This window comes from Cheilinus undulatus, linkage group 19 (genome assembly GCF_018320785.1).
Source record: "Cheilinus undulatus linkage group 19, ASM1832078v1, whole genome shotgun sequence".
In the NCBI taxonomy this organism is placed as follows: domain Eukaryota; kingdom Metazoa; phylum Chordata; class Actinopteri; order Labriformes; family Labridae; genus Cheilinus; species Cheilinus undulatus.
The window spans coordinates 40767557-40788041 of NC_054883.1; the positions used below are offsets into that span (position 1 = coordinate 40767557).

Here is a 20485-nt window from a genome sequence, read left to right on the forward strand (position 1 = left end):
TGTTTATTTAACATCGCATTTATTGAAGTCTTAAAAAAATAACACTTTCTAAAGGCTTAAACTGAGATTAGCACGTGTTTTTCAGATTGGCTCTGACAGTTGTCCGTTACTGGTCACCCAGTGTGAGAACACGCCCACAGGAGCAGTGTATGTGTAAGGGCTGACAGCAGGAGTGGTGTTTATTTCAGGATGCAGCTCAGACACAGAATAGCAGGCTGATCCTGAAACACTGAAGCTTTCCTCTGGCACAGATGCACTCTGGGAGAGTGCGGTGGAGGCGCCGCTGTTGGCGGTCACGGCTCCGTCAGAGAGAGCAGAGTGGTCATTTTCAGCTTCTGTGGTGTCCGGGCGGTGTGGAGGAAGTGGGGCAGAGGTGAGCTCCTCTAGCCTGCTGCGTAAAGTTCTAATGGTGACGGGGATGGACATGCACCTGAGACACAGCGGGAGAAGACATCAGGTTTTCAGAACATAAAATAAAAAGTTATTCATGCTTCTTTTTCCCCATTTCAGTCAGGAACACTTTAGTTATGCATTCGACCATTTTATTTGGCAGAGAAGGCTCTGCTCCAAAGATGCTTCCTGGAATAATCAAGCAGAATGCTTTGGCTTTCCAGAGAGCACATGGCTAGAAACCTCCATATGTTTAAAAGCAATGAATCCATAGTAGCAAATATGAGGGTGCAACAAGCTTTACGCTATGAAGGAGGAGGCTGGGGTGGAGGAGGTGAAGCTTTACGCTATGACAGAGGAGGCTGGGGTGGAGGAGGTGAAGCTTTACGCTATGACAGAGTAGGCTGGGGTGGAGGAGGTGAAGCTTTACACTATGAAGGAGGAGGCTGGGGTGGAGGAGGTGAAGCTTTAGTCTATAAAGGAGGAGGCTGGGGTGGAGGAGGTGAAGCTTTATGCTATGACAGAGGAGGCTGGGGTGGAGGAGGTGAAGCTTTAGTCTATAAAGGAGGAGGCTGGGGTGTAGGAGGTGAAGCTTTATGCTATGACGGAGGAGGCTGGGGTGGAGGAGGTGAAGCTTTAGTCTATAAAGGAGGAGGCTGGGGTGGAGGAGGTGAAGCTTTACGCTATGACAGAGGAGGCTGGGGTGGAGGAGGTGAAGCTTTACGCTATGACAGAGGAGGCTGGGGTGGAGGAGGTGAAGCTTTACACTATGAAGGAGGAGGCTGGGGTGGAGGAGGTGAAGCTTTAGTCTATAAAGGAGGAGGCTGGGGTGTAGGAGGTGAAGCTTTAGTCTATGAAGGAGGAGGCTGGGGTGGAGGAGGTGAAGCTTTATGCTATGACAGAGGAGGCTGGTGTGGAGGAGGTGAAGCTTTATGCTATGACGGAGGAGGCTGGGGTGGAGGAGGTGAAGCTTTACACTATGAAGGACGAGGCTGGGGTGGAGGAGTTGAAGCTTTAGTCTATGAAGGAGGAGGCTGGGGTGGAGGAGGTGAAGCTTTATGCTATGACAGAGGAGGCTGGGGTGGAGGAGGTGAAGCTTTATGCTATGACGGAGGAGGCTGGGGTGGAGGAGGTGAAGCTTTAGTCTATGAAGGAGGAGGCTGGGGTGGAGGAGTTGAAGCTTTGCCAGCAGCTGCAGCAGCAGTGTATTAGCAATAATGCAAGCAGGGATCTGTGAGAAGTACTTCAAATTTAAACAGACCCCAGTGTTTAGAGAAAGCTGTGATTGGCTGTGGGAGCTGGGCATATGACTACCGTGTCCTGCCTGAAATAATGCTAGGCTTTATTTCCATTTATTTTCTTCCTGAACAACCTTACACTTTCTTTTCTCTTTTTCAGCCTATTTTGTGTTATTTTATCTTAACATGTCTTCCTTTGATTTACACATCAGGTTCTGTTTTTTGTCATTGTCTTTTAGCTATCCTGCATCTGCTCTATCAGTCAAAACACTTTGTGAAGATGCCATTTAATTAAAGTGACAAATTTCATACAGAAAATGCTTCTGTCAACGTCAATGTCCAGTCTGATTTTCCATTCTGGGACATCATACTCCTGCCCGAACGGCAGTATCTCAAGTCTGTTGGGACTTGAGTCAGGTCCTGAAGAGTTGTTGGTTCAAGTCCCAGTATAGACTGTCTATGTCAGGGGTGTCAAACTCAATCACAGCAGGGGCCGAAACCTGAATTTAGGTCGAACCTGAGGGCCTAACAGGGTAACCAAAAACTGTCAACCTTGTTTTCACAGGTAATGAATTGTAGGGAAAATTAAACAATGATGATAAAGGATTTGAAGATTTCTAAAAAAAAAAATAAAAAAAAAAAGAAAAAGTCAAAATCGTTTAACATCACAGCATCAATGTTATGTGTGTCCATGTCAAATAATTGCTAATAAATAAATGAGTTAAAGGCTCAAAATCTGAGATAAAAAGTCAACTGTGTAAGTCCTGAAGGTCAAAATACAAAATTAAAAGTCAAAAAAAGGTTTTAAAAGGCAAATATATGAGAGAGAGACTTACAATCATGAGTTTAAAGGTCAAGATATGAGATAAAATACAAAATCAAGAGTTTAAAAGGTCAAAATAGAAGATAAAATTCAAAATAGGGACTCTAAAAGGTCAAAATATGAGATACAATTCTCGATCAGGAGATTAAAAAGTGAAAATATGGGATTAAAGTCAAAGTTAGGAGTTTAAAAGGTCACGGTATGATTTAAAATGAAAATTTGTGGACCTTTAAGGTCACAATATGAGAGAAAAGGTCAAAATGATGAATTTAAAAGGTCAAAATATGAAATAAAAGTCCAGATCCTAAGTTTAGGTCATAATCTTGGGATGCAAAATGAAAATCTGAAATGAAAACACAAAATAATTTCTTTCCCTCATTCCTGACCATTTCTACTCTCTACTTTTAAGATTTTTATGACTTAACAAGGTTTTTTTTAATCTTCAGTGTTAAATTAACATTTTTATACTGGAGGAAATCTGCAGACCTCGTTCAGGTGAGACATTTCTAATAAAATATGAAATGATCTTGCGGGCCGGGTAAAACTGCACCGTGGGCCGCATTTGGCCCCCAGGCCTTGAGTTTGACACCAGTGGTCTATGCATTGGTGGCTGTAAAGTCACCAGTTCCCTTTCTGCTGGAGTGCCACTGAGCAAGGCACAAAACCCCAACTACTTGGGTGCTTTTTTGCATGCAGCCCCTACCATGCCAGCTATCCAGACTGCATGACCTTATGATCGTTTTTGTGCATGTATTCATGACCCATGTGTATGCTGCATGTCCAATAACAGAATGTAAAAATTTATTTCCCCTCAGGGGTTAAAAAAGTGCATCTTTTAAAAAAACAAAGAGAAATAAGAATTAGATCCATGTAGTGAAGCCTTACCTCATCAAGACAGTAGAAAGGTATGCATCCACTGAAGGATCCACTATTTCTGCTCCAAACAAAGTGCAAGTGAGGTTACGAGAGTCAGCTACGTTCACCAGCACTGTGATAAAAAAGGGGGAAAAGCCAAGTCAAAGTATGAGAATATTAGCCACTATCTTTTAGAGTATGAAATAAAAAATAAAACCTCCAAACTGCATGAATACACCTTGTGGGGTGAGCAACAGAGTGATGAGCCTCTTTTATGACAGCTGCAGTAGCTAGCACCTGTTTTAGTGCCACTTTCCTTTCCTCCATCCTTTGTCGTTATTGAATCCACATTTAAAAAGTCATACAGTTAATAAATGAAAATGTTTGAGAGCCAAGCAACCAGCTCTACTAAGCAGAGCCAAAGGATCTGGATCTTTTTAAAGGGATGGCTTTCCTGTCACAAGTTTGGAGGTTGGTGAAACGAACTTCAGCTGAGGAAACATGGGTAAGATCAGAGTGTAATGAGCTAAACCAAGACAAAACCGTACTGAACCAAACCGAACCACGCTGTGGAAACAGACCATACATGAGTGATGTGTGACACCACTCATCCAGGCTTCAGACAGAGGCTTTAATTTCTGCCCACTGCCGTTACTCGAGTTTTTAAACTTTTTCTCATGTTTGCCTGAATAGTTCACTATTTCCAGCACACAAATGTAGCTGAGTAATTTAGAACAGGGGTCATCAAGTACATTTGCACAAGGGCCGGATCTAGTCTTGACAGAGACTCTGGGACTTTGAAATAAAGAAAAATCCAATCAATATTTTGGTCTGATTAACATTATTGTATTAGTGTAAGTATTTTCTTTCAAAATGCAGAAATCTTTTAGGCATTAACAGTGAGTTCTATCCCTGTTATCTATACTGTAGCAGGCCACAGGGACACAGGCCTGCCCACAGTATTGGCTGCTCTCTGAAAATCCCAGAGAATGGGCCTTCCTCAGCTGTGATATAACATTAACACATTTTTTATGTTTTTAACCCCTTTTCATTAAGTCATTCTGCCATTTCTGCAACTTTTTTTGCCACGCTTAAATCATTTCCTACCAATTATTGCCCCTCTTTTACCCCTTTTCAGTACTTTGACAGTCTATTTTTGCCACTTTTAACCCATTTGACACTTTTTGCCTCTTTAACCTGAATTTGCCATTCTTAACTCTTTTTTATCACTTTTCCTGCATGTTGTATCCATTTTGCCAATTTTCAACTATTTTTGCCACTTTTAACCCCTTTTCATTGCTGTTTTTGCACAATTTTTGCCACTTTTAACCAATTTTTGATACTTTTTGCCCCTTTTAGCAATTTTTGCCACAATTTAACCTCTTTTTACCACTTTTCCTATCATATTTTTGTCCATTTTTGCTGCTCTCTAACCACTTTTAAACACTTTATCTGGCCATTTTTGCAACATTTCTGCCAGTCTTAACCCATTTTTTAAAATGTATTTTTCAAACATTTACTAATAATGGCTGACAAGTGAAGTTCTATAAAAACACATCAAAGTTAAGTCATTCTAAAACTATTCAGTAGTTGTTTTTGGGGTGGATTTAACGGCTGCAGACATTTAAAGCCAAAATAAACCCTCAAAACCACAACATCTTTCCCTCCTTTTCTGAATTTAATGATGATCTGGGGGCCGGACAAGAAGCTTTCGGGGGTCTGATATGGCCCTCGGGCCGCCAGTTGATGATTAGTGATTTAGAATGTTTATGTTTTTGGACTTTAAATGCTTGAAACAGTTATAAACCGCTCAAACCATGGCCTTTTTGATAGCGTTTCTTTATGTAGACATCACTTCTTGCCCCCCAGGGGAGTTTTCTGCAGCTGCATGACGTGATCTGCAAAGAATCTACAGGAAGATAAATCAAGATTTACTGCAGGAATGAAAAACTATAATTGTTTGGTAGTCCTTATTTGCGCAAGATGATTACTCGAGCCCTACTTTTAGCTCTCATATCTCTCCTTTGTAAAAAATACATAGTTATCCTTGCAGAACATTCACTAATTTAAGCTGCATGTACTCGTTTAAACTGATTATTTAGTTAATTGTTTTCTTTGGTTTGTTGTCGTTTGGTAGTTTTCGTATGGGGGCACAGTCTTGTGAAAACTGCTGTTAAAATGAATGACCCTTTTATTTCACAGGTGAGGTGGCTGACGTTGATTCTACAAGTTAATGTTTTCTGATGTTTAGGATCGTAGTCTTTGCTTAAACAGAGAAACTCACAAACAGCGAGGGAGTCAGTGTGTGGGCGCTGGAAGGTCACAGAAAAGCTGCTCTCAGACTCTGGAAGGACTTCGAAGTGCAGATCACAAACCAGACCTAATGGTGGAAATACAAATAAGCATCACTAGCTAACAAGCTGCAGTATTCCTGGTAGTTTTCATGGAAAGCCTTGTTCATCTTTGATCTGATTCCAGGATTGTCGTGTCTTCCTACCTGTTGTGTCCCACTGTGAAGTGACACAGCTCCTCAGCAGGGTGTTGATGGCGCACTGATGTCGGAGCAGCTCCAGCAGGGCGGGGATGTGGGCGGGGTGGGTGAAAGGAACGCTGTCCAGTGCAGCGGCTCTCTGAGCAGGTTCCTTCCACACAGATCCAGGGAAAATGTACCTTTGCATCCCACCATCAGGAAGAGACTAGAGGGGGGAGATAAAACCCTGAATCTTATTATGCCACCAGAAATGGATCAAGATGAACCCTGATACATTTGACAAGTGTGCTGAGCTGAAAGTAAAACATGCATACCACTTTAAAAACAGCATCCAGCTCATCTGATGTCACCTGCAGGGTGTTTAAACCAGAGTGTGTCATCAGAAGCTTGGGTAATGGCGCCCACTGCAGGCCAACATCTGGTATGGCCACATCTGTGAAATATCACAAAGGAAGAAAAGTTATAGAATTTAAGAATAAGAAAGAAGCCCCAACTCTTTTAAATATTTTTGTAAAGAAGTGTCTTGACCTGTAATTTGGCTGAACTTGTTAATAATAGAAGGCATCACTGGTATTTTTGGCTGTAGTTTGAGGAGAAAGACGGCTGGAAATGCCTCGTTTGAAACCTCGCTCAGCGGGAGGAACATGGGATAACTGCCCCAGGACACAATTTGAAACACCGCAGGCATTCACATTCTCCGCAGGGTGTAAAATGAACAATGTCCCACTGAGTGAGAGATTAAACCGTGACATGTTACCCCCGGGGATCCAGCTGTGCAGGCTGCAGGATCACAGACGCCATCTGAAGCTTGTGAGGCACATCGCTGTCACCGACTGTCACCTGGGCTGCATAGATGACTCTCTCTGTTTCAGATGCATCTTAAAAACAAGGAAAGCTTTGATTATTATGACTTAATACATATAAATGTGGCTTAATCTTTAAGAAAAATATCAAAGTTGGTGACAAATGGGCAGCTTACGTAGATCGGAAGTCTTCTGAACATCAGCTTGGGTGGTATAAAACTGGACGGTCAGAGGGCAATCTAGAAAAAAAGACAGATATTAACTGCTGGTTCAAACAGGAAGGATACCCGTGTTTTATACCATGCTGTTATTTTACCTTCTTTTCCAGCCATCAGGCAACCAATCCTGCCATTGTTAATCCTTTCCACTGTTTTTTCTGAGAGCTTCAGTGTCCTTAAAGCAGAAAAGTCCAGTTCATTTTACAACCACATAATACATTTAGAAATATAAGGAAAGTTTGTCTTAGTTTCCATTAAGTATTTGAATCAATTAGAACATTTAAAGTCAGCCACCCACCTCAGGCGTGTGGCACTTTCAACTATTATTTACACTCATCAATATTTACTTTAAGTACCTGGTAGCTTGTTTTCTCTCAGTGGAGCTCTGCTGTGATTCTTTTTTAATCTGTTTTCATTGTTCGTATTGCACTTTTAAAAGTAGTGCATGCATACGTCATCATCATGTCTAATCCCTCTGATGAACTCGTCATGAATGTGAGAGACAGAACTGTCATCTTCTGAGATTTTTTGAAAAGTCCTGCCCTTCCCAATCGTTTCTATGAGAGCTTTCCCAGATGAATGGGAAATACATGCATGCAGTGGATATATGAAACAGCCTATCTGGTGTGTTCAGTTAAACTGACAGTGCTTTATGCACATACACTTATGCATTAACTCCACATGCACACAGAAGATAAAGGCTGCTTGTAAAGTGACTATCAGTATTGACTAATCCCATTCTTTCACCAACATTGCAGCATCAGGGGCAAATTAGGGTTAAGTGTCTTTCCCCAAGAACACATCAACATGTGACTGCAAGAGCTGGGGATTGAATCCTTTACTCTCCAGTTCAGAGACGACCAAAATACTGAAAAATGTGAAAAATAAAATAGACGCAGGTTCATCTGGCTAGTTCATTACTGACTGTATAATGGTATGTACTGCTAGTCTCAGCTTCCCTAAATCAGTCTTACTCAACCAAAGAGCCAAATTGTTGAAAAATACCTTCGCAAGAGCCACAATCTAAAAGGTGAAAGTGGCAAAAAAGAGTTAAAGTGCCATTAAAAATAAGTTAAAGGTAGCAAAAATGTTCACAAAGTGACAAAACTGCATGAAAAGAGGTAAAAAGTTGTGAAAAAAAGTGGCAAAAATGGGTGAGAAGTGACAAAAAATGAGTTAAAGGTGGCAAACATAGTCATAAAATGGCATATGTGTAGCAAAAACTGAACTAGAAAAGCACTCAGAGAGTGCAGACCTCCACCATTAGCCCTATCTCCCAATAGTGACGCATCCTTTAAAAAATTCCTGGATCCGTCCCCATGTGCCCCCCACCACAGCATCTGCCGATTACTCCCTCCCCGGTGATGTGGAAACATGGTGAGACAAAGCACTGACTTCGCTTCGGGTGAACTGTCGTGGTGGAAGCGTTGCCTGCTGATGCCAACAGATGCACAGAGGGTAAATATTCCTCTGTTTCTCCCAGCATTGTCAGTATTCTGGCTACAATTCGCTGTCTCTCTGTTACGCTCCGACTCGTCTCCTCGACCGGGCGTGCGTCTTTCAAACTCTATGAACTCCAAAACTTTGAATAGAAACACACCCAAAAATACTGCTGGGATCAAAGTTACTCATGTCCGCCATCTTCTGGTATAAAGTGGTAACAGCACAGACCTCTGCCATTACCCCTATCTCCCAATAGTACAGAATCCTTAAAAAAAATTCCTGAATCCAGATGGTGATCCAGATCCCTCCCAAAATCTAATCAGTTCTTCCTTATGCCATGTCTGACATTTCCTGAAAATTTCATCAAAATCTGTCAAAACCCAGCCGATCACATAACCTCCTTGGCAGAGGTAATAAAAGTGACTAAAATGGGCAAAAAGCAGCAAAAACGTAGGGAAAAATGGGAAAACTCTAACTTTGCAAAGCAGATGGATACGTCCGTTTCCCTGTTTCTCACTGGTGAATCCATCTTGCAAAGCTTCAGTTTGAACAGTTTGGGCCCGGTTAGAAAGTGACAGGACCAATCAGCGACGAGGGGCAGTACTTTCGGGCGTCGTGGAGTCGTGACATAAGCAAGCAGCGACAGGAGGCCGGTGCAGTTATGGCAGAAGAGCTTAGCGTGGATGCTGCTAAAGCGCCAGTTTTATCAGAACTTGATGACATTTCTTTGTTAAAAGAAGAACAAAGAACAGCAGTGAGTTGTTTTCTTTTACAGTCGCCATGGTTCATGTTACGCAGTTCTCTATGGAGTTTACTCCTTGGTAGCAGCCACATCACGTGTTTTGTTGCTCTGATTGGCCCGTAAACATGTGACAGAGAGAACGTTCATCCAATCACACTCTGAGTGTTTTTTTCAAAGGCTCTGTCCTTTCCAAAACACTGTCTATGGGAGGTTTACCAGATGGATGTGTGAAAAAAATCCATCTGGCGTGTCAGTTTAGGAAAACAGCATTAAAAAAAAGTGGGGAAAAATAGCATCTAAATGCATTGGGAAATATAACATTTTCTGAATGAATAATGTTATAAATTAATGCATAAAAGAGCCACAAATCCTCACAAAAGAGCCACATGTGGCTCTAGAGCCATGCGTTGACCAACACTGCCCTAAACTGTAGAATCGTGAAGCTAAAACACCCCCAGCAACAAGTGCAGACATCTTGTCCTGGTGATGTAATCTGGAGTCAAGACATGCACATAAAGGATTAGGCTGCTGAACGCTGATTTGATGCAACACTCTTGCACTAAAGCTCTCTGTTGTTTCAACTTAATGCGATATAACGTCAAAGATTCCTCTGTTCAGAACAGTCAGCAGCACACCAGGTTGCTATGCCGTTCTTGTGTTGGACACTCATGGTTATGAGAGTTTTAAAACTGTACTGATAGCTTTGAGCAAGTTTTATAATAATATCTTGAATTTATATAGCGCCTTTCAAGAAACCCAAGGACGCTTTACAGGAACACATAGACATGGACAAACTATGTGAGGGGTAGGATGAGTGTAAGGGGTGGTTTAGTGAAGACTGTAGGCTGTGGTGAACAGGTGGTGCTTGAGACGTTTTTTGAAAATGTCCAGAGATGGAGCGCTACGAATATCTGCAGGAAGAGTGTTCCAGAGAGTGGGAGCTGCAGCACTGAAGGCTCTGTCTCCATAGGTTCGGAGTTTGGTTTTGGGCATGGAAAGTAGGCCAGTGTCTGAAGATCGAAGGTTGCGGGATGGTGTGTATGGATGGAGGAGATCAGAAAGGTACTGGTATCACCTTTCCTCCTCTACTCTGATGATCTGCCAGTCATCGCCCAACGTCTACTCATTTCATCACATAAGAAAGTAAATCTCTCAGGTAGAGCGCTGGTGTAGCTGAGCTAAAGAATAGACAGAGGCTGCAGTCTTTGACGCGCTAGTCTTAAGATCAATCTCTGGTATCTGCGCTGTTTGGTGCATGTCTTTCCCTGCTCTCTCTCCCTGCATCTCTTCAGCTGTCCTGTCTGAATAAAAGGTGAAAAATCTTTTAAAAAACAAAACGGAACTTGGACATAATCAGTATGAAAAAGAGCCAAAGTTTCTGGCTGATTTGGGGTTTGACTAAAGATTTTTGATGAGCAGTCTAGCTTTATAATTTGCTCTAAATACCTTTCAGCTTCACTACTTGGCAGCTGCTGTCCTGTTCATCTTTATATGTCATCATCAGGAATAAAATGTATCCTTTATCCATGCATGTGTTTTGCTTTTGTGCCACTTACCTCAGCAAATCTGATATTTGTTGCAAATCCTTCCCAAGGCATTGTAGAGAAGCAAATAACTTTAATTTCATTTCACTGAAATAAAACAACAAAGAATAAATTAATACAGATCCAAAAAACAAGGTAAAAGGATATTTCTTAAATCGTTGGTACTTGTCTCTAGGGATGTTGTACTGCGTGTAGAGGCCTTCCAGTCTGATGGAGAACTCTGCAAAATTTTGTGATCTGCACCAGAAAATAATGCATCAATAGCCATCATCTTAATCTTTCATTACAGTTCTGAGTTGCCATCAAAATCTCATCACTGAGACCGTTCTTTATGCCTACCTCAGCAGCTGAAGGAGGGACTCGCTAGGCTGAAAGACAATTCAAATTTTAAATTGGTCAGAAAATAATGGAATAAATCTAGCAGGGCATGTGTGAACACTTACAACAGGAGCTCCTCCATGCGGTGCCACTTTGACCTCCTTGACCCCGCCACATGGCAACAGCACCACCTCCAGGTAGAAGAGATCAGCTGTCAGGTAGCAGGTAGCCTCAGTTATGTGGAAGCCCATTCTGCAGGAGATAAAGGAGCTATGGACTGAATATTCAAAGTCTAGAGTCTTGTAAATACATTTTGAATAGAAATAATACTAAACTCTACCTTTGTTGTTTGGCAATCATTTCCAGACAAGACTTGGTGGTGTTCACAGAGGACACTGAAATATAAATAGACCAACCAACAAACAAGTTAAGTGAATAAAATGATTTGAGAAATACACACACTCCAAAAAAATGTCTTAAATTTGCAGCTTGAGCTGCATGTGTGAACGTAAAAGGTCAGATTCTTTAGCCCCATTTTATCCTGACATTTTTCTGGCTGGTAAAATTTCAATGTAAAGTTACAATTTCAATGTAGGGACAATGTTATCTGGTGACTTTCAGCTGACTGCGTTCATAGATGTGGACTTTACAGCTGCTAATATAAGGGAAGGAGTACTCATGATGCTGATTTGTTTAGTTATTTTATTATCAAATCAAATTATCATCATGAGATGAAAGTCACCAGTTTACATGGTCACCTTTAAAACCACGGGTGTCAAACCCAAGGCCCGGGGGGCCAAATGCAGCCCACGGTGCAGATCATTTCATATTTTAATTAGAAGTGGCTCACCTGAACGAGGTCTGCAGATTTCCTCCAGTATAAAAATGTTAATTCAACAATGAAGATTAGAAAAAAACCTTGTTAAGTCATAAAAATCTAAAAAAGTAGAGAGTAGAAATAGTCAGGAATGAGGGAAAGAAATTCATTTGTGTTTTCATTTCAGATTTTCATTTTGCATCCCAACATTATGACTTAAACTTAGGATCTGGACTTTTTATTTCATATTTTGACCTTTTAAATTCATCATTTTGAACTTTTCTCTCATATTTTGACCTTAAAGGTTCACAATGTTTCATTTTAAATTATATTGTGACCTTTTAAACTCCAAAATTTGACTTTAATCCCATATTTTCACTTTTTAAACTCCTGATCTAGAATCTTATCTCATATTTTGACCTTTTAGAGTCCCTATTTTGAACTTTATATTCTATTTTGACCTTTTAAACTCTTGATTTTGTATTTTATCTCATATCTTGACCTTTAAACTCATGATTATAAGTCTCTATCTCATATATTTGCCTTTTAAAAACTTTTTGTAACTTTTAATTTTGTATTTTGACCTTTTGGACTTATAAAGTTGACTTTTTATCTCAGATTTTGAGCCTTTAACTTATTTATTTATTCATTTAGCATTTATTTAACATGGGCACACAGTAACATTGATGCTGTGATACTTAATCATTTTGACTTTTTTTTTAGAAGTCTTGAAATCCTTTTTCATCCCTGTTTAATTTTCCCTATAATTCATTACCTATAAAAACACGGTTGACAGTTTTTGGTTAAATCTTGACCCTGTTAGGCCCTCAGGTTAGACCTTAACTCTGATTTCGGCCCCTGCGGTTGTTGAGTTTGACACCCCTGGTTTACAGCAAGTATCTCCGGCCTAACTCAGGGAACTCAGAGTAAATGAGTCCCACGAGTGTTGTTTGTTTACCATTAAAGACTTCTTGGAGCCTTTCCAGGGATCTAACAAGCACCTCACAAGGTTTGGATTCATCTCTGGGTTTGTCCTGTAGGGGGACAAAGAGCAACAAAAAAAGCAACAATGGAGTGGCTGTGTGACAGTGTCATCCTTGTGTAAGCTGTATTTGGTCCTCCTCGCCCATCCCAGACTGCAGAATCCAAACTGCACAACACCCTGCAAAGGGAGGTGCTGTCATTTGGATGCGTTGTACTTCAGGATGTTTTTATAAGGCGTGCATGCACATGGGTGTGTGAAAATGTGACATACTGCCTTCAGGGGAAGCCTGGTCCTAGAAAACTCCTCTCCTGCATCACTGCTGCCAAGAGGCTGAACGACCCACCCCAGCTGCCTTATCCCACACACTACCTTAGAAATAATCTTTACCAGACTCTAGAGACTGACCACTGCCAAGGTTCACTTTGTATTAATCCTGAAGTATTATCTGCCCCGCTGTTCCACCCATGACAAATCTAAAGAAAACTATCACGCCCTCACACAGCCTCAGTGTTCGAGTTGGTATAGCAATACACTCTGCAGCCTCGCACTTATATTTGGACCATAGGGAAAGAGATATATTATTCAAAGAGTAGAGAATAAAGGTCAACAAGGGTAGATATTAAAAAAGCAAATGATAGACACCAAAAGATATTGATAGTTTTGTCAAACATGATAGTGCCAAAGCCACAAGGCAACCTAAAAACAGCCTAAAAGGCCTCCTACACAAACTGCAGTGCATCCAAGTAGTGGTGAATGCACGGCCTGCTGATCCAAAAACAAAGACTCATGTGTTCCAGGACAGATGATCTCATTATCAGTGCATCACCACACCAGTTCCTGATTTGTAGCACATCATCATACTGGAGAATCCATCCATCAACAACTAACAACTGTGACTGAAGTAAGCGTATTATTTCTGCACAGCTCTAATTCAAAATAGTCCTGCAAATGAGAATATCGTGAAATCACCATGATTTAATAAAGTGGAAACAAAAACAGATAACTACAGGCAGGATTTATCCTACCATGCATCTTCGGACAAGCTGAAAGGTTTCATTCCAGGACTTGTCTGCAAATTTCAAGTGCAGGTCTGAGATTATGGACTTGGTCTTCATCACTAAAACATAAAGAGAGAAAATATATTAGTGTCCACTTCCTTCCAAGTAAAGGTACAGTTACTTTGTTTAAAATGTACTTAAATAAAAGTGAAAGTACTGGCTTATAAATCTACTAGTAAAAGTAAGAAGCATTACATTTACAGTTTACTTCAAGTACTGAGTAGCTACTGAAAAGATGTACAAAATAATATCTTTCCTTATGGCATTAACATTAAAGATAGATCTCCAACCAGGTTATTCAGGTAAAGTCACACCTTTATAATAAAGTGAAATGCAACAGCTGATTAAACAGAACCATTCCCTTTCTTTGTTGTCAAATCCAAAGAGCTGGTTGCTTGTATGGCCTTGACAGCAGAGGTGGAAAGAAACTGATGACGTTTACTCAAATCACTGTAACTGAGTGGCTTTTTTGTGTCCTTACATTTTACTTTTGTATATTTTTGGGGAAGTATTTCATTTCTCTACATTTTAAAAGCATGAAGTACTGATTCAAATATGAATAACCAAACCCTAAACAAGAAGGTCCAAGCTTTCTGCTAACAGCATCAAACCTCCCTGGAGTTTATCTTAATAATTATTCCACAGTTCATGCCACAGCTGCTCTAAATTAACAGCATTGGTAATTACCAAAATCATTTTTGATGTTTCTGCAATGGTTAATACACCAATATGTAGAAGCTCTGTAACCCAAATGATATTTTTAATGCTAAAATATAATTACTATTGTTATTCATGAATTTTCAAATGTACTGATTTACAAAAAAACTGAAAAAATAGTAAAGCACATTATTTTTTCTTGATTAATGTGTCAAATTATAGTTATTTACTTGCATTCCTGAAGAGAAAAATGAGTTTTAGTGCTTGAATGTTATGCTTGAGTCATTTCTGACTTCTCAGAGAAGCCCAGTGAGCCGGCTCAAATTTGGGTGAATTCAGTTTGAAATTCCTCATTCCTGTTCAAAATGGTAAAACGTGGAGAGCTGACTGAAAATGAAAGAGTCCGCATTAAAGCACTTCATGATGCTGGATGGTCTCTGAGACAGATATGACAGGTGGTCTAATACATTTGTTAAGCACTGTACATTGGCAAACAAATAGACCTACTCACTTCCTGAGAGGTTTTGTTTGGTAAAACATGAGTAAAATGTCATTTTTAAAATTGAAATTGACAAAAAAGAAAAAAAAAAGGAAAAAAGGAACAGAAATTTTGAAATTTCTATTCATTTCTATTCAAAACAAACATTGATAAACTGTGATTTATGGTTGGTTTAACACTAAGTTACAAGTAGGTCTTTCTCTGATAAATAAGGGGGGGGGGGGGGTTAGGCCCTCTGCCAGCGTCCACCCAGGGCCCCAAAAATTGCTAAATCCACCACTGATCCTTAAAACACACAATTTTAAGTCTAAGAATGACCAAATCAACAAATTTCAGTCCTTAAAATACACTCCAAAGTTTAAGGTATAGTTGCAGGAATGTTGTAGATATGTGCATCTCCAATAAATAGATAAAAGAGTGAAGAGTAGGCTCTTTGAATCTAAAAAATGTATGTTTACTTTTTCTGACCTTTCTGGGTATCAACCCCAGAAAAATATACTACTACTGAAAAAAAAACTGACGTAAAAACTAAACAAAAACGAGACATTTTTGAAAAAAAAAAAAAACTTTAACTAAACAGATCTAAAAATAAATATCTAACTTAACTCAAATTTAAAGAAAAAAAGAAAAACTAATACAAACCTCCAAACTACTGCTCCCTTTTCTGCAACATCATTGTCTCTACTTTCAGGCAATTTAAGATTAAATTATGGTATTAAATAGGGCTGAACCATTTAGGAAAATAATCTAATTACAATTTTTGTTTTTTTACCCAATATTGCAACTGCAATTTAGTACACGATTATTTCTTAAGTTCCTCATCTCATGTATTTTCTACGGAGCCTGGGAGGTGACATGAACAGTTTTTTCTAATACGCATGTGCAATATAGTACCTCGTACACGCGATTTAGTACCTAGCATGTGCGATTTAGTATCTTGCGCATGCGATTTAGTACCTCATACTTGCAATTTAGTACCTCGCATGTGCAATTTATTCGTATCTTGTATGTGCGATTTCTCAGTATCTGCACACGAATAAGACACGTGCGGGAGATACTGAGAAATTGCACGTATGAGATATGAATAAATTGCACGTATGAGATACTAAATCGCACATGCACACAAAGAAAAAAAACGTTCATGTCACCTCCCGGGCTCTGTAATTTTCCAACAAAAATAAAAAAGAATGAATTCTAAGCTATAGTCAACACAATATTAGATTAAACTAGGGATGAACAATTTTAAAAAGAAATCTAATTGTGATGATTTTGACTCATTTTGCAAAGTGGATATGAACTGTTGTATTAAAGGGAATGATAATTTTATATAGTTCTTATATTTAACAAGAAAACATACAAAAATTAAGAAAATATGTTTTTTGTACATTATTCCACAAATATGCCACTTTAATGATTTCATTATATGTAATACATGTCTCTGCTACAAAAAAGTTTTTAATTGGTATTTTGACACAAATTTCAGGTTTTCTGCATTTGAAAATCGCAGCAGGCCAAACTGCGATTAAATCTAATTTGCGATTAATTGCCCAGCCCTAGCATAAGCAAATTTGCAATAGATAGTTTTAAAAAAAGCATCCAATCATGAACAACTTTTAAATTAACATTACCTGGCTCTTGAAACCGTATCAAACTCTTTCTGGCTCGACAAGCTGCCCGCTCATGAACAAACGTGTCAACATTTATGCGGATTAGCTCATTAATCAATTAACATGCATGTTAAATCCACTAGCTGTAATCTAGACTTTATGTTAACCACGTTGCCAACTAACAGAAGCAACATAACGTAGCAGTATTACGCCTAATGATAGTGGTATGTTAATGACGGTGAGGAATTAGTGAAGCACTCACGTGAATAAAGTCAAACAGAGCGTTTCTGGCTCTCCCAGGCGGGCGGGCGTTGTCAGACGGAGCCAAGCCCACAGGACGTGCAGTCAGCCTGCTGCTAACAGCTACAGCTGAGTCTCTGGAGTTAGCTACAGCGCTAGCCATGAGCTAACAAGTAGCCAGCTGACTCTTTTCATTCTGCCACCATATTTCAGCCTTCGTCAAACGTCGCACCGGGGTGAATACTGTTAAATAAGCCGGTAAGTGGTGTTTTACACACAAAGACTGCTGCTGTGTCTCCTCACGCTGGTCACATTCGCTCTTCTTTATCCTTGCATCATTTGAGTTGTGATTAGCTGCTTGTTATCGCTTGCTAGCCTTTTTGCCTGTCCACCCTAGCTGGCTAGCTGAGTTTGAAAGGGTCGACGGGAGCATCTGTTGCAGGCTATGTGATGTGAAAAATGTGTCTTTTGTGTGTTATTTTAGCTGCTCTCTTCACCACAAACTCCCTCGGTTCTTCTTTAACGACCAGGCGACGTTAACGTGGCCGGTGGGTTAGTTAGCTTCTTGGCTACGTCGCCCACTGTTATCAACCTGCTAGCTGATTTACCTGCCGTTGATATGTCAACGGCTAACTCGCTAATAAGTTAACATGATAATTCCCGTGTTGTGTGTTATTATGTGTGGTTTCAGCCGCCTTTTGGTTGTGATGGCAGGCTGTAAATGTCATTTCTCGGCTCTGAGTGCAGCCCATTGTTAGTGTTCTTGACGTGCAAGTGTTATTAACGTTTCAAGGCTGCCAATTTCATGACCCACCGTTACACTGGTTTAGCCCGTCTGATGACACACCTAATAACAGCCCTACCTCATGCTGAGGTCATCGTTTAAACTGAAATACTTGTAATTGCCATTGCACATCAGTGTGTTACACGAGCCTTTCTTGAGACTGCTCTGATCCCTTGGAAGCAACTTTGCTTAACATTGTTAACATTTCCTGAGGACTTAAACTTACCTAACTTAGATCTAACATATGGAAAACCAAGGCCAGTATACACGTTTGTAAGATGGTCTACAGCAGTGTTCCTCAACCAAAGAGCTAAGTTGTTGAAAAATACCTTTGCAAGAGCCACAATCTAAGAGGTGAAAAGTGGGTTAGAGTGGCGATAAAAATAAGTTAGAGCTGGCAAAATAGGTGAAAAAGTTGCAAAAAGTGTCAGAAAATGGTGAACAGGGGTAAAATCGGCAGAAAATGACACAATCTGGGTGAAAGTGACTAAAAATTGGGGAGAAAATGTGGTAGAAATGGGTGAGATGTGACAAAAAAAGGCTTACAGGTGGCAATAATGGCAAAAAGCAGCAAAAAGGTGGGGGGAATGAGTGAAAAGTGACAAAATTGGCAAAAAGCATCAAAAAGGTCGGGGAAATTAGTGAAAAATAACTAAAATTGGCAAAAAGCAGCAAAAAGGTGGGGAAAAATGAGTGAGAAGTGACAAAATTGGCAAAAAGCAGCAAAAAGGTTGGTGAAAATGAGTGAAAAGTGACTAAAATTGGCAAAAAGGTGGGGGAAAATGAGTGAAAAGTGACAAAAATTGGAAAAAAGCAGCAAAAAGGTGGGGGGAAATGAGTGAAAAGTGACTCAAATGAGCAAAAAGCAGCAAAAATTAGGTGGGACAATGAGTTAAAAGTAACTAAAATTGGCAAAAAGGTGGAGGAAATGAGTGAAAAGTGACAGAAGCAGCAAAAAAGGTTGGGGGCGAAATGGGAAAAAGTGACATGTCATGGCAAAAAGTGGCAAAAGGCAAAAACTGGTGAAAAGGGTAAAAATGGGACTCAAGTGGCAAAAATGGTAAAAAAATTGTAAATAAGGGCAATGGAAATATACAGACAAAAAATAAAGGTTGACAATGAAAGCCTAACATTTAGGCTAAGTGTGGGAAACAAATTGCAAAGGATAATTCTGAGGTCAAAGTTTCCTTTTTTATGGTTTTCTGAGGGTATAATATTTCCGATGTAGATATAAAAGAGCCACAAATCCTCACATTCATAGACAAAAATACTGAGCAAAGAAAAACATTGTGTATTGACATAAAGCTAAATGATTTCTGGTCCGTATGGACCAGCCCTTTGGACTCCCTTTTAAAGCCTAAATAGGAAACATACCTCAGCAGATTTGCACCCTTACAATGGTTGTTTAAGTGTTTAAGTAAAAGGGCATTTCCTTCAGCAGTAAATTCTTGTATTGACTTTCACTACATGCACCCCTTTTTGTTAATTTGTATATAGAGCCATTGGCTGCATTCCCATCTTTTTCCCCAATGGGCCTGCCTTTGGAAACGGCATTAACACTCACTTGAAGACTTCATGGTATTCCCATAGTTTTCTTGGAAGGTCTGCTATGGGAAAATGACTTCCGAATAGATTTGGCATATGTCACATTTTATCTGCTCCTGTCAAAAGTTTGCAAAATACTGCCATATGTTTAAAAACAGGTTATAATTCTTTGCAAAATGGCTTTCACAGGTTTGTCTTGTGAGGCTGGAGTTTGACTTCTGTTTGTTTGACATGGTGTTTGCATGTCAAGCGGGTGTTTGCATATGTCTTGTAGCTTGTTTGATTTCTTCCAAGGACACCAGAACCAGTATTAGCAGAAGTAGTAGTTGTCTGACACATGCAGCATGTGAAAATGGCATTTAATAGCATTGTGTTTATAGGATAGCTTATGATTTAATCATGTTTAGATGCTATAAATCAGGGGGGTCAAACTCAATCACAGCAGGGGCTGGATTCAGGATTCAGGTCTAACCTGAGGGCCTAACAGGGTCAAACTTTAACCATAACTGTCAACCTCATTTTCACCAGAAATAAAATATGATAAAACCAGCACTTTAAAAAAGTAAAAATGCTAAGTTCAAAGGCTCAGATCTGAGAAAGAAATTCCAATTTATTAGTTCAACAGATCAGAACAAAATATTCAAAATAGAGAAATACTGTTTTCAAAGAGCAAATATGGAGGCAGCACTCGACCAAACAACAACCAACCATATCCATGTTATGTGAGGTTTATCACAATTTCCAAGAGGAAAGAAATATTATTAAAGTTTACATGCTCTTGACTTTTTCAGTGTTTAAACAGAACTGGCATGTTTTTTTACTTTTGTACTCCTTATGCACAAATGTTATTATTGTGCAAATTTTTAATTTAAAATGTTTTATTGCTAAAAAATGTGAGGTGACCTACCACATATGTTCACATGGGCATGAAAATAATTACTAAAAATTTTCAACAGGTCATTTGTGTATTTCTACTTCTTACTGAATCGACATCAAAGCATTTAAATCAAATCGATATCAAATTGAGTCGCAACCTAAAGAATCGAAATCGAATTGAATCGTGAGGTTATGAGCAATACACAGCCCTAATAAAAATTAAAAATTGGTCATTTAAAATGTCAAAATATGAGAAAAAATTGAAATCACGTGTTTAAAAGTCAAAATACAGGTTTAAAAGTCAAAGTAAGGAGTTGAAAATGTCAAAATATGACTTAAAATTTAAAATTGGTCATCTTAAAGATAAAAATTTTACTTTTAAAGTCCAAATTATGAGTTGAAAAGGTCAAAGCATGAAATGAAAAGTCAAAATCATAAGTTTGAGTCGTAATCTTGAGATGCAAAATTGAAAATCTAAAATAAAAACACAAATTAATTTCTTTCCCCACATTCTTGACTTTTTATGAAATCCTTCTTACTCTTTACTTTTTC

General features: G+C 39.3%; 2 protein-coding genes across 4 annotated transcripts in view; one reads left to right on the forward strand and one right to left on the reverse strand.

The window, feature by feature from the left end:
- Window positions 1-16885, reverse strand: zgc:111976 (uncharacterized protein LOC553663 homolog). 3 transcript variants are annotated; one of them, XM_041813633.1, is made up of 17 exons: window positions 16751-16885; window positions 13693-13784; window positions 12641-12716; window positions 11206-11260; window positions 10991-11117; window positions 10887-10915; window positions 10713-10784; window positions 10560-10634; window positions 6917-6993; window positions 6777-6839; window positions 6555-6675; window positions 6326-6450; window positions 6112-6230; window positions 5804-6002; window positions 5591-5686; window positions 3337-3439; window positions 1-430 (listed from the first exon to the last, which is right to left on the reverse strand). In XM_041813633.1, exons 2-17 carry the CDS (start codon window positions 13780-13782, stop codon window positions 82-84), a joined length of 1776 nt encoding a protein of 591 aa, XP_041669567.1. In that variant the 5' UTR covers window positions 13783-13784; window positions 16751-16885; the 3' UTR covers window positions 1-81. The 3 variants fall into 3 exon arrangements, with proteins under 3 accessions (XP_041669567.1, XP_041669568.1, XP_041669566.1); XM_041813634.1 differs by lacking the exon at window positions 16751-16885 and adding an exon at window positions 16510-16739 and having other exon boundaries at window positions 6148-6230; XM_041813632.1 differs by lacking the exon at window positions 16751-16885 and adding an exon at window positions 16510-16739.
- Window positions 16849-20485, forward strand: part of ralaa (v-ral simian leukemia viral oncogene homolog Aa (ras related)) — an 18805-nt gene continuing 15168 nt past the window's right edge. Inside the window, exon 1 of the mRNA XM_041813636.1 lies at window positions 16849-16986. The gene's annotated coding sequence lies outside the window, so the exon portion shown is untranslated. The remainder of the gene's footprint in view (window positions 16987-20485) is intronic.

Coding starts and splice junctions, on each gene's coding strand:
- zgc:111976 (XM_041813633.1), bottom strand. CDS start 13,782: ATGAAGACCAAGTCCATAATCTCAGACCTGCACTTGAAATTTGCAGAC. Junction 10,635..10,712: donor TACAACATCCCTAGAGACAA/GTACCAACGATT, acceptor GTTTTATTTCAG/TGAAATGAAATTAAAGTTAT. Junction 3,440..5,590: donor CACTGACTCCCTCGCTGTTT/GTGAGTTTCTCT, acceptor TTTTTATCACAG/TGCTGGTGAACGTAGCTGAC.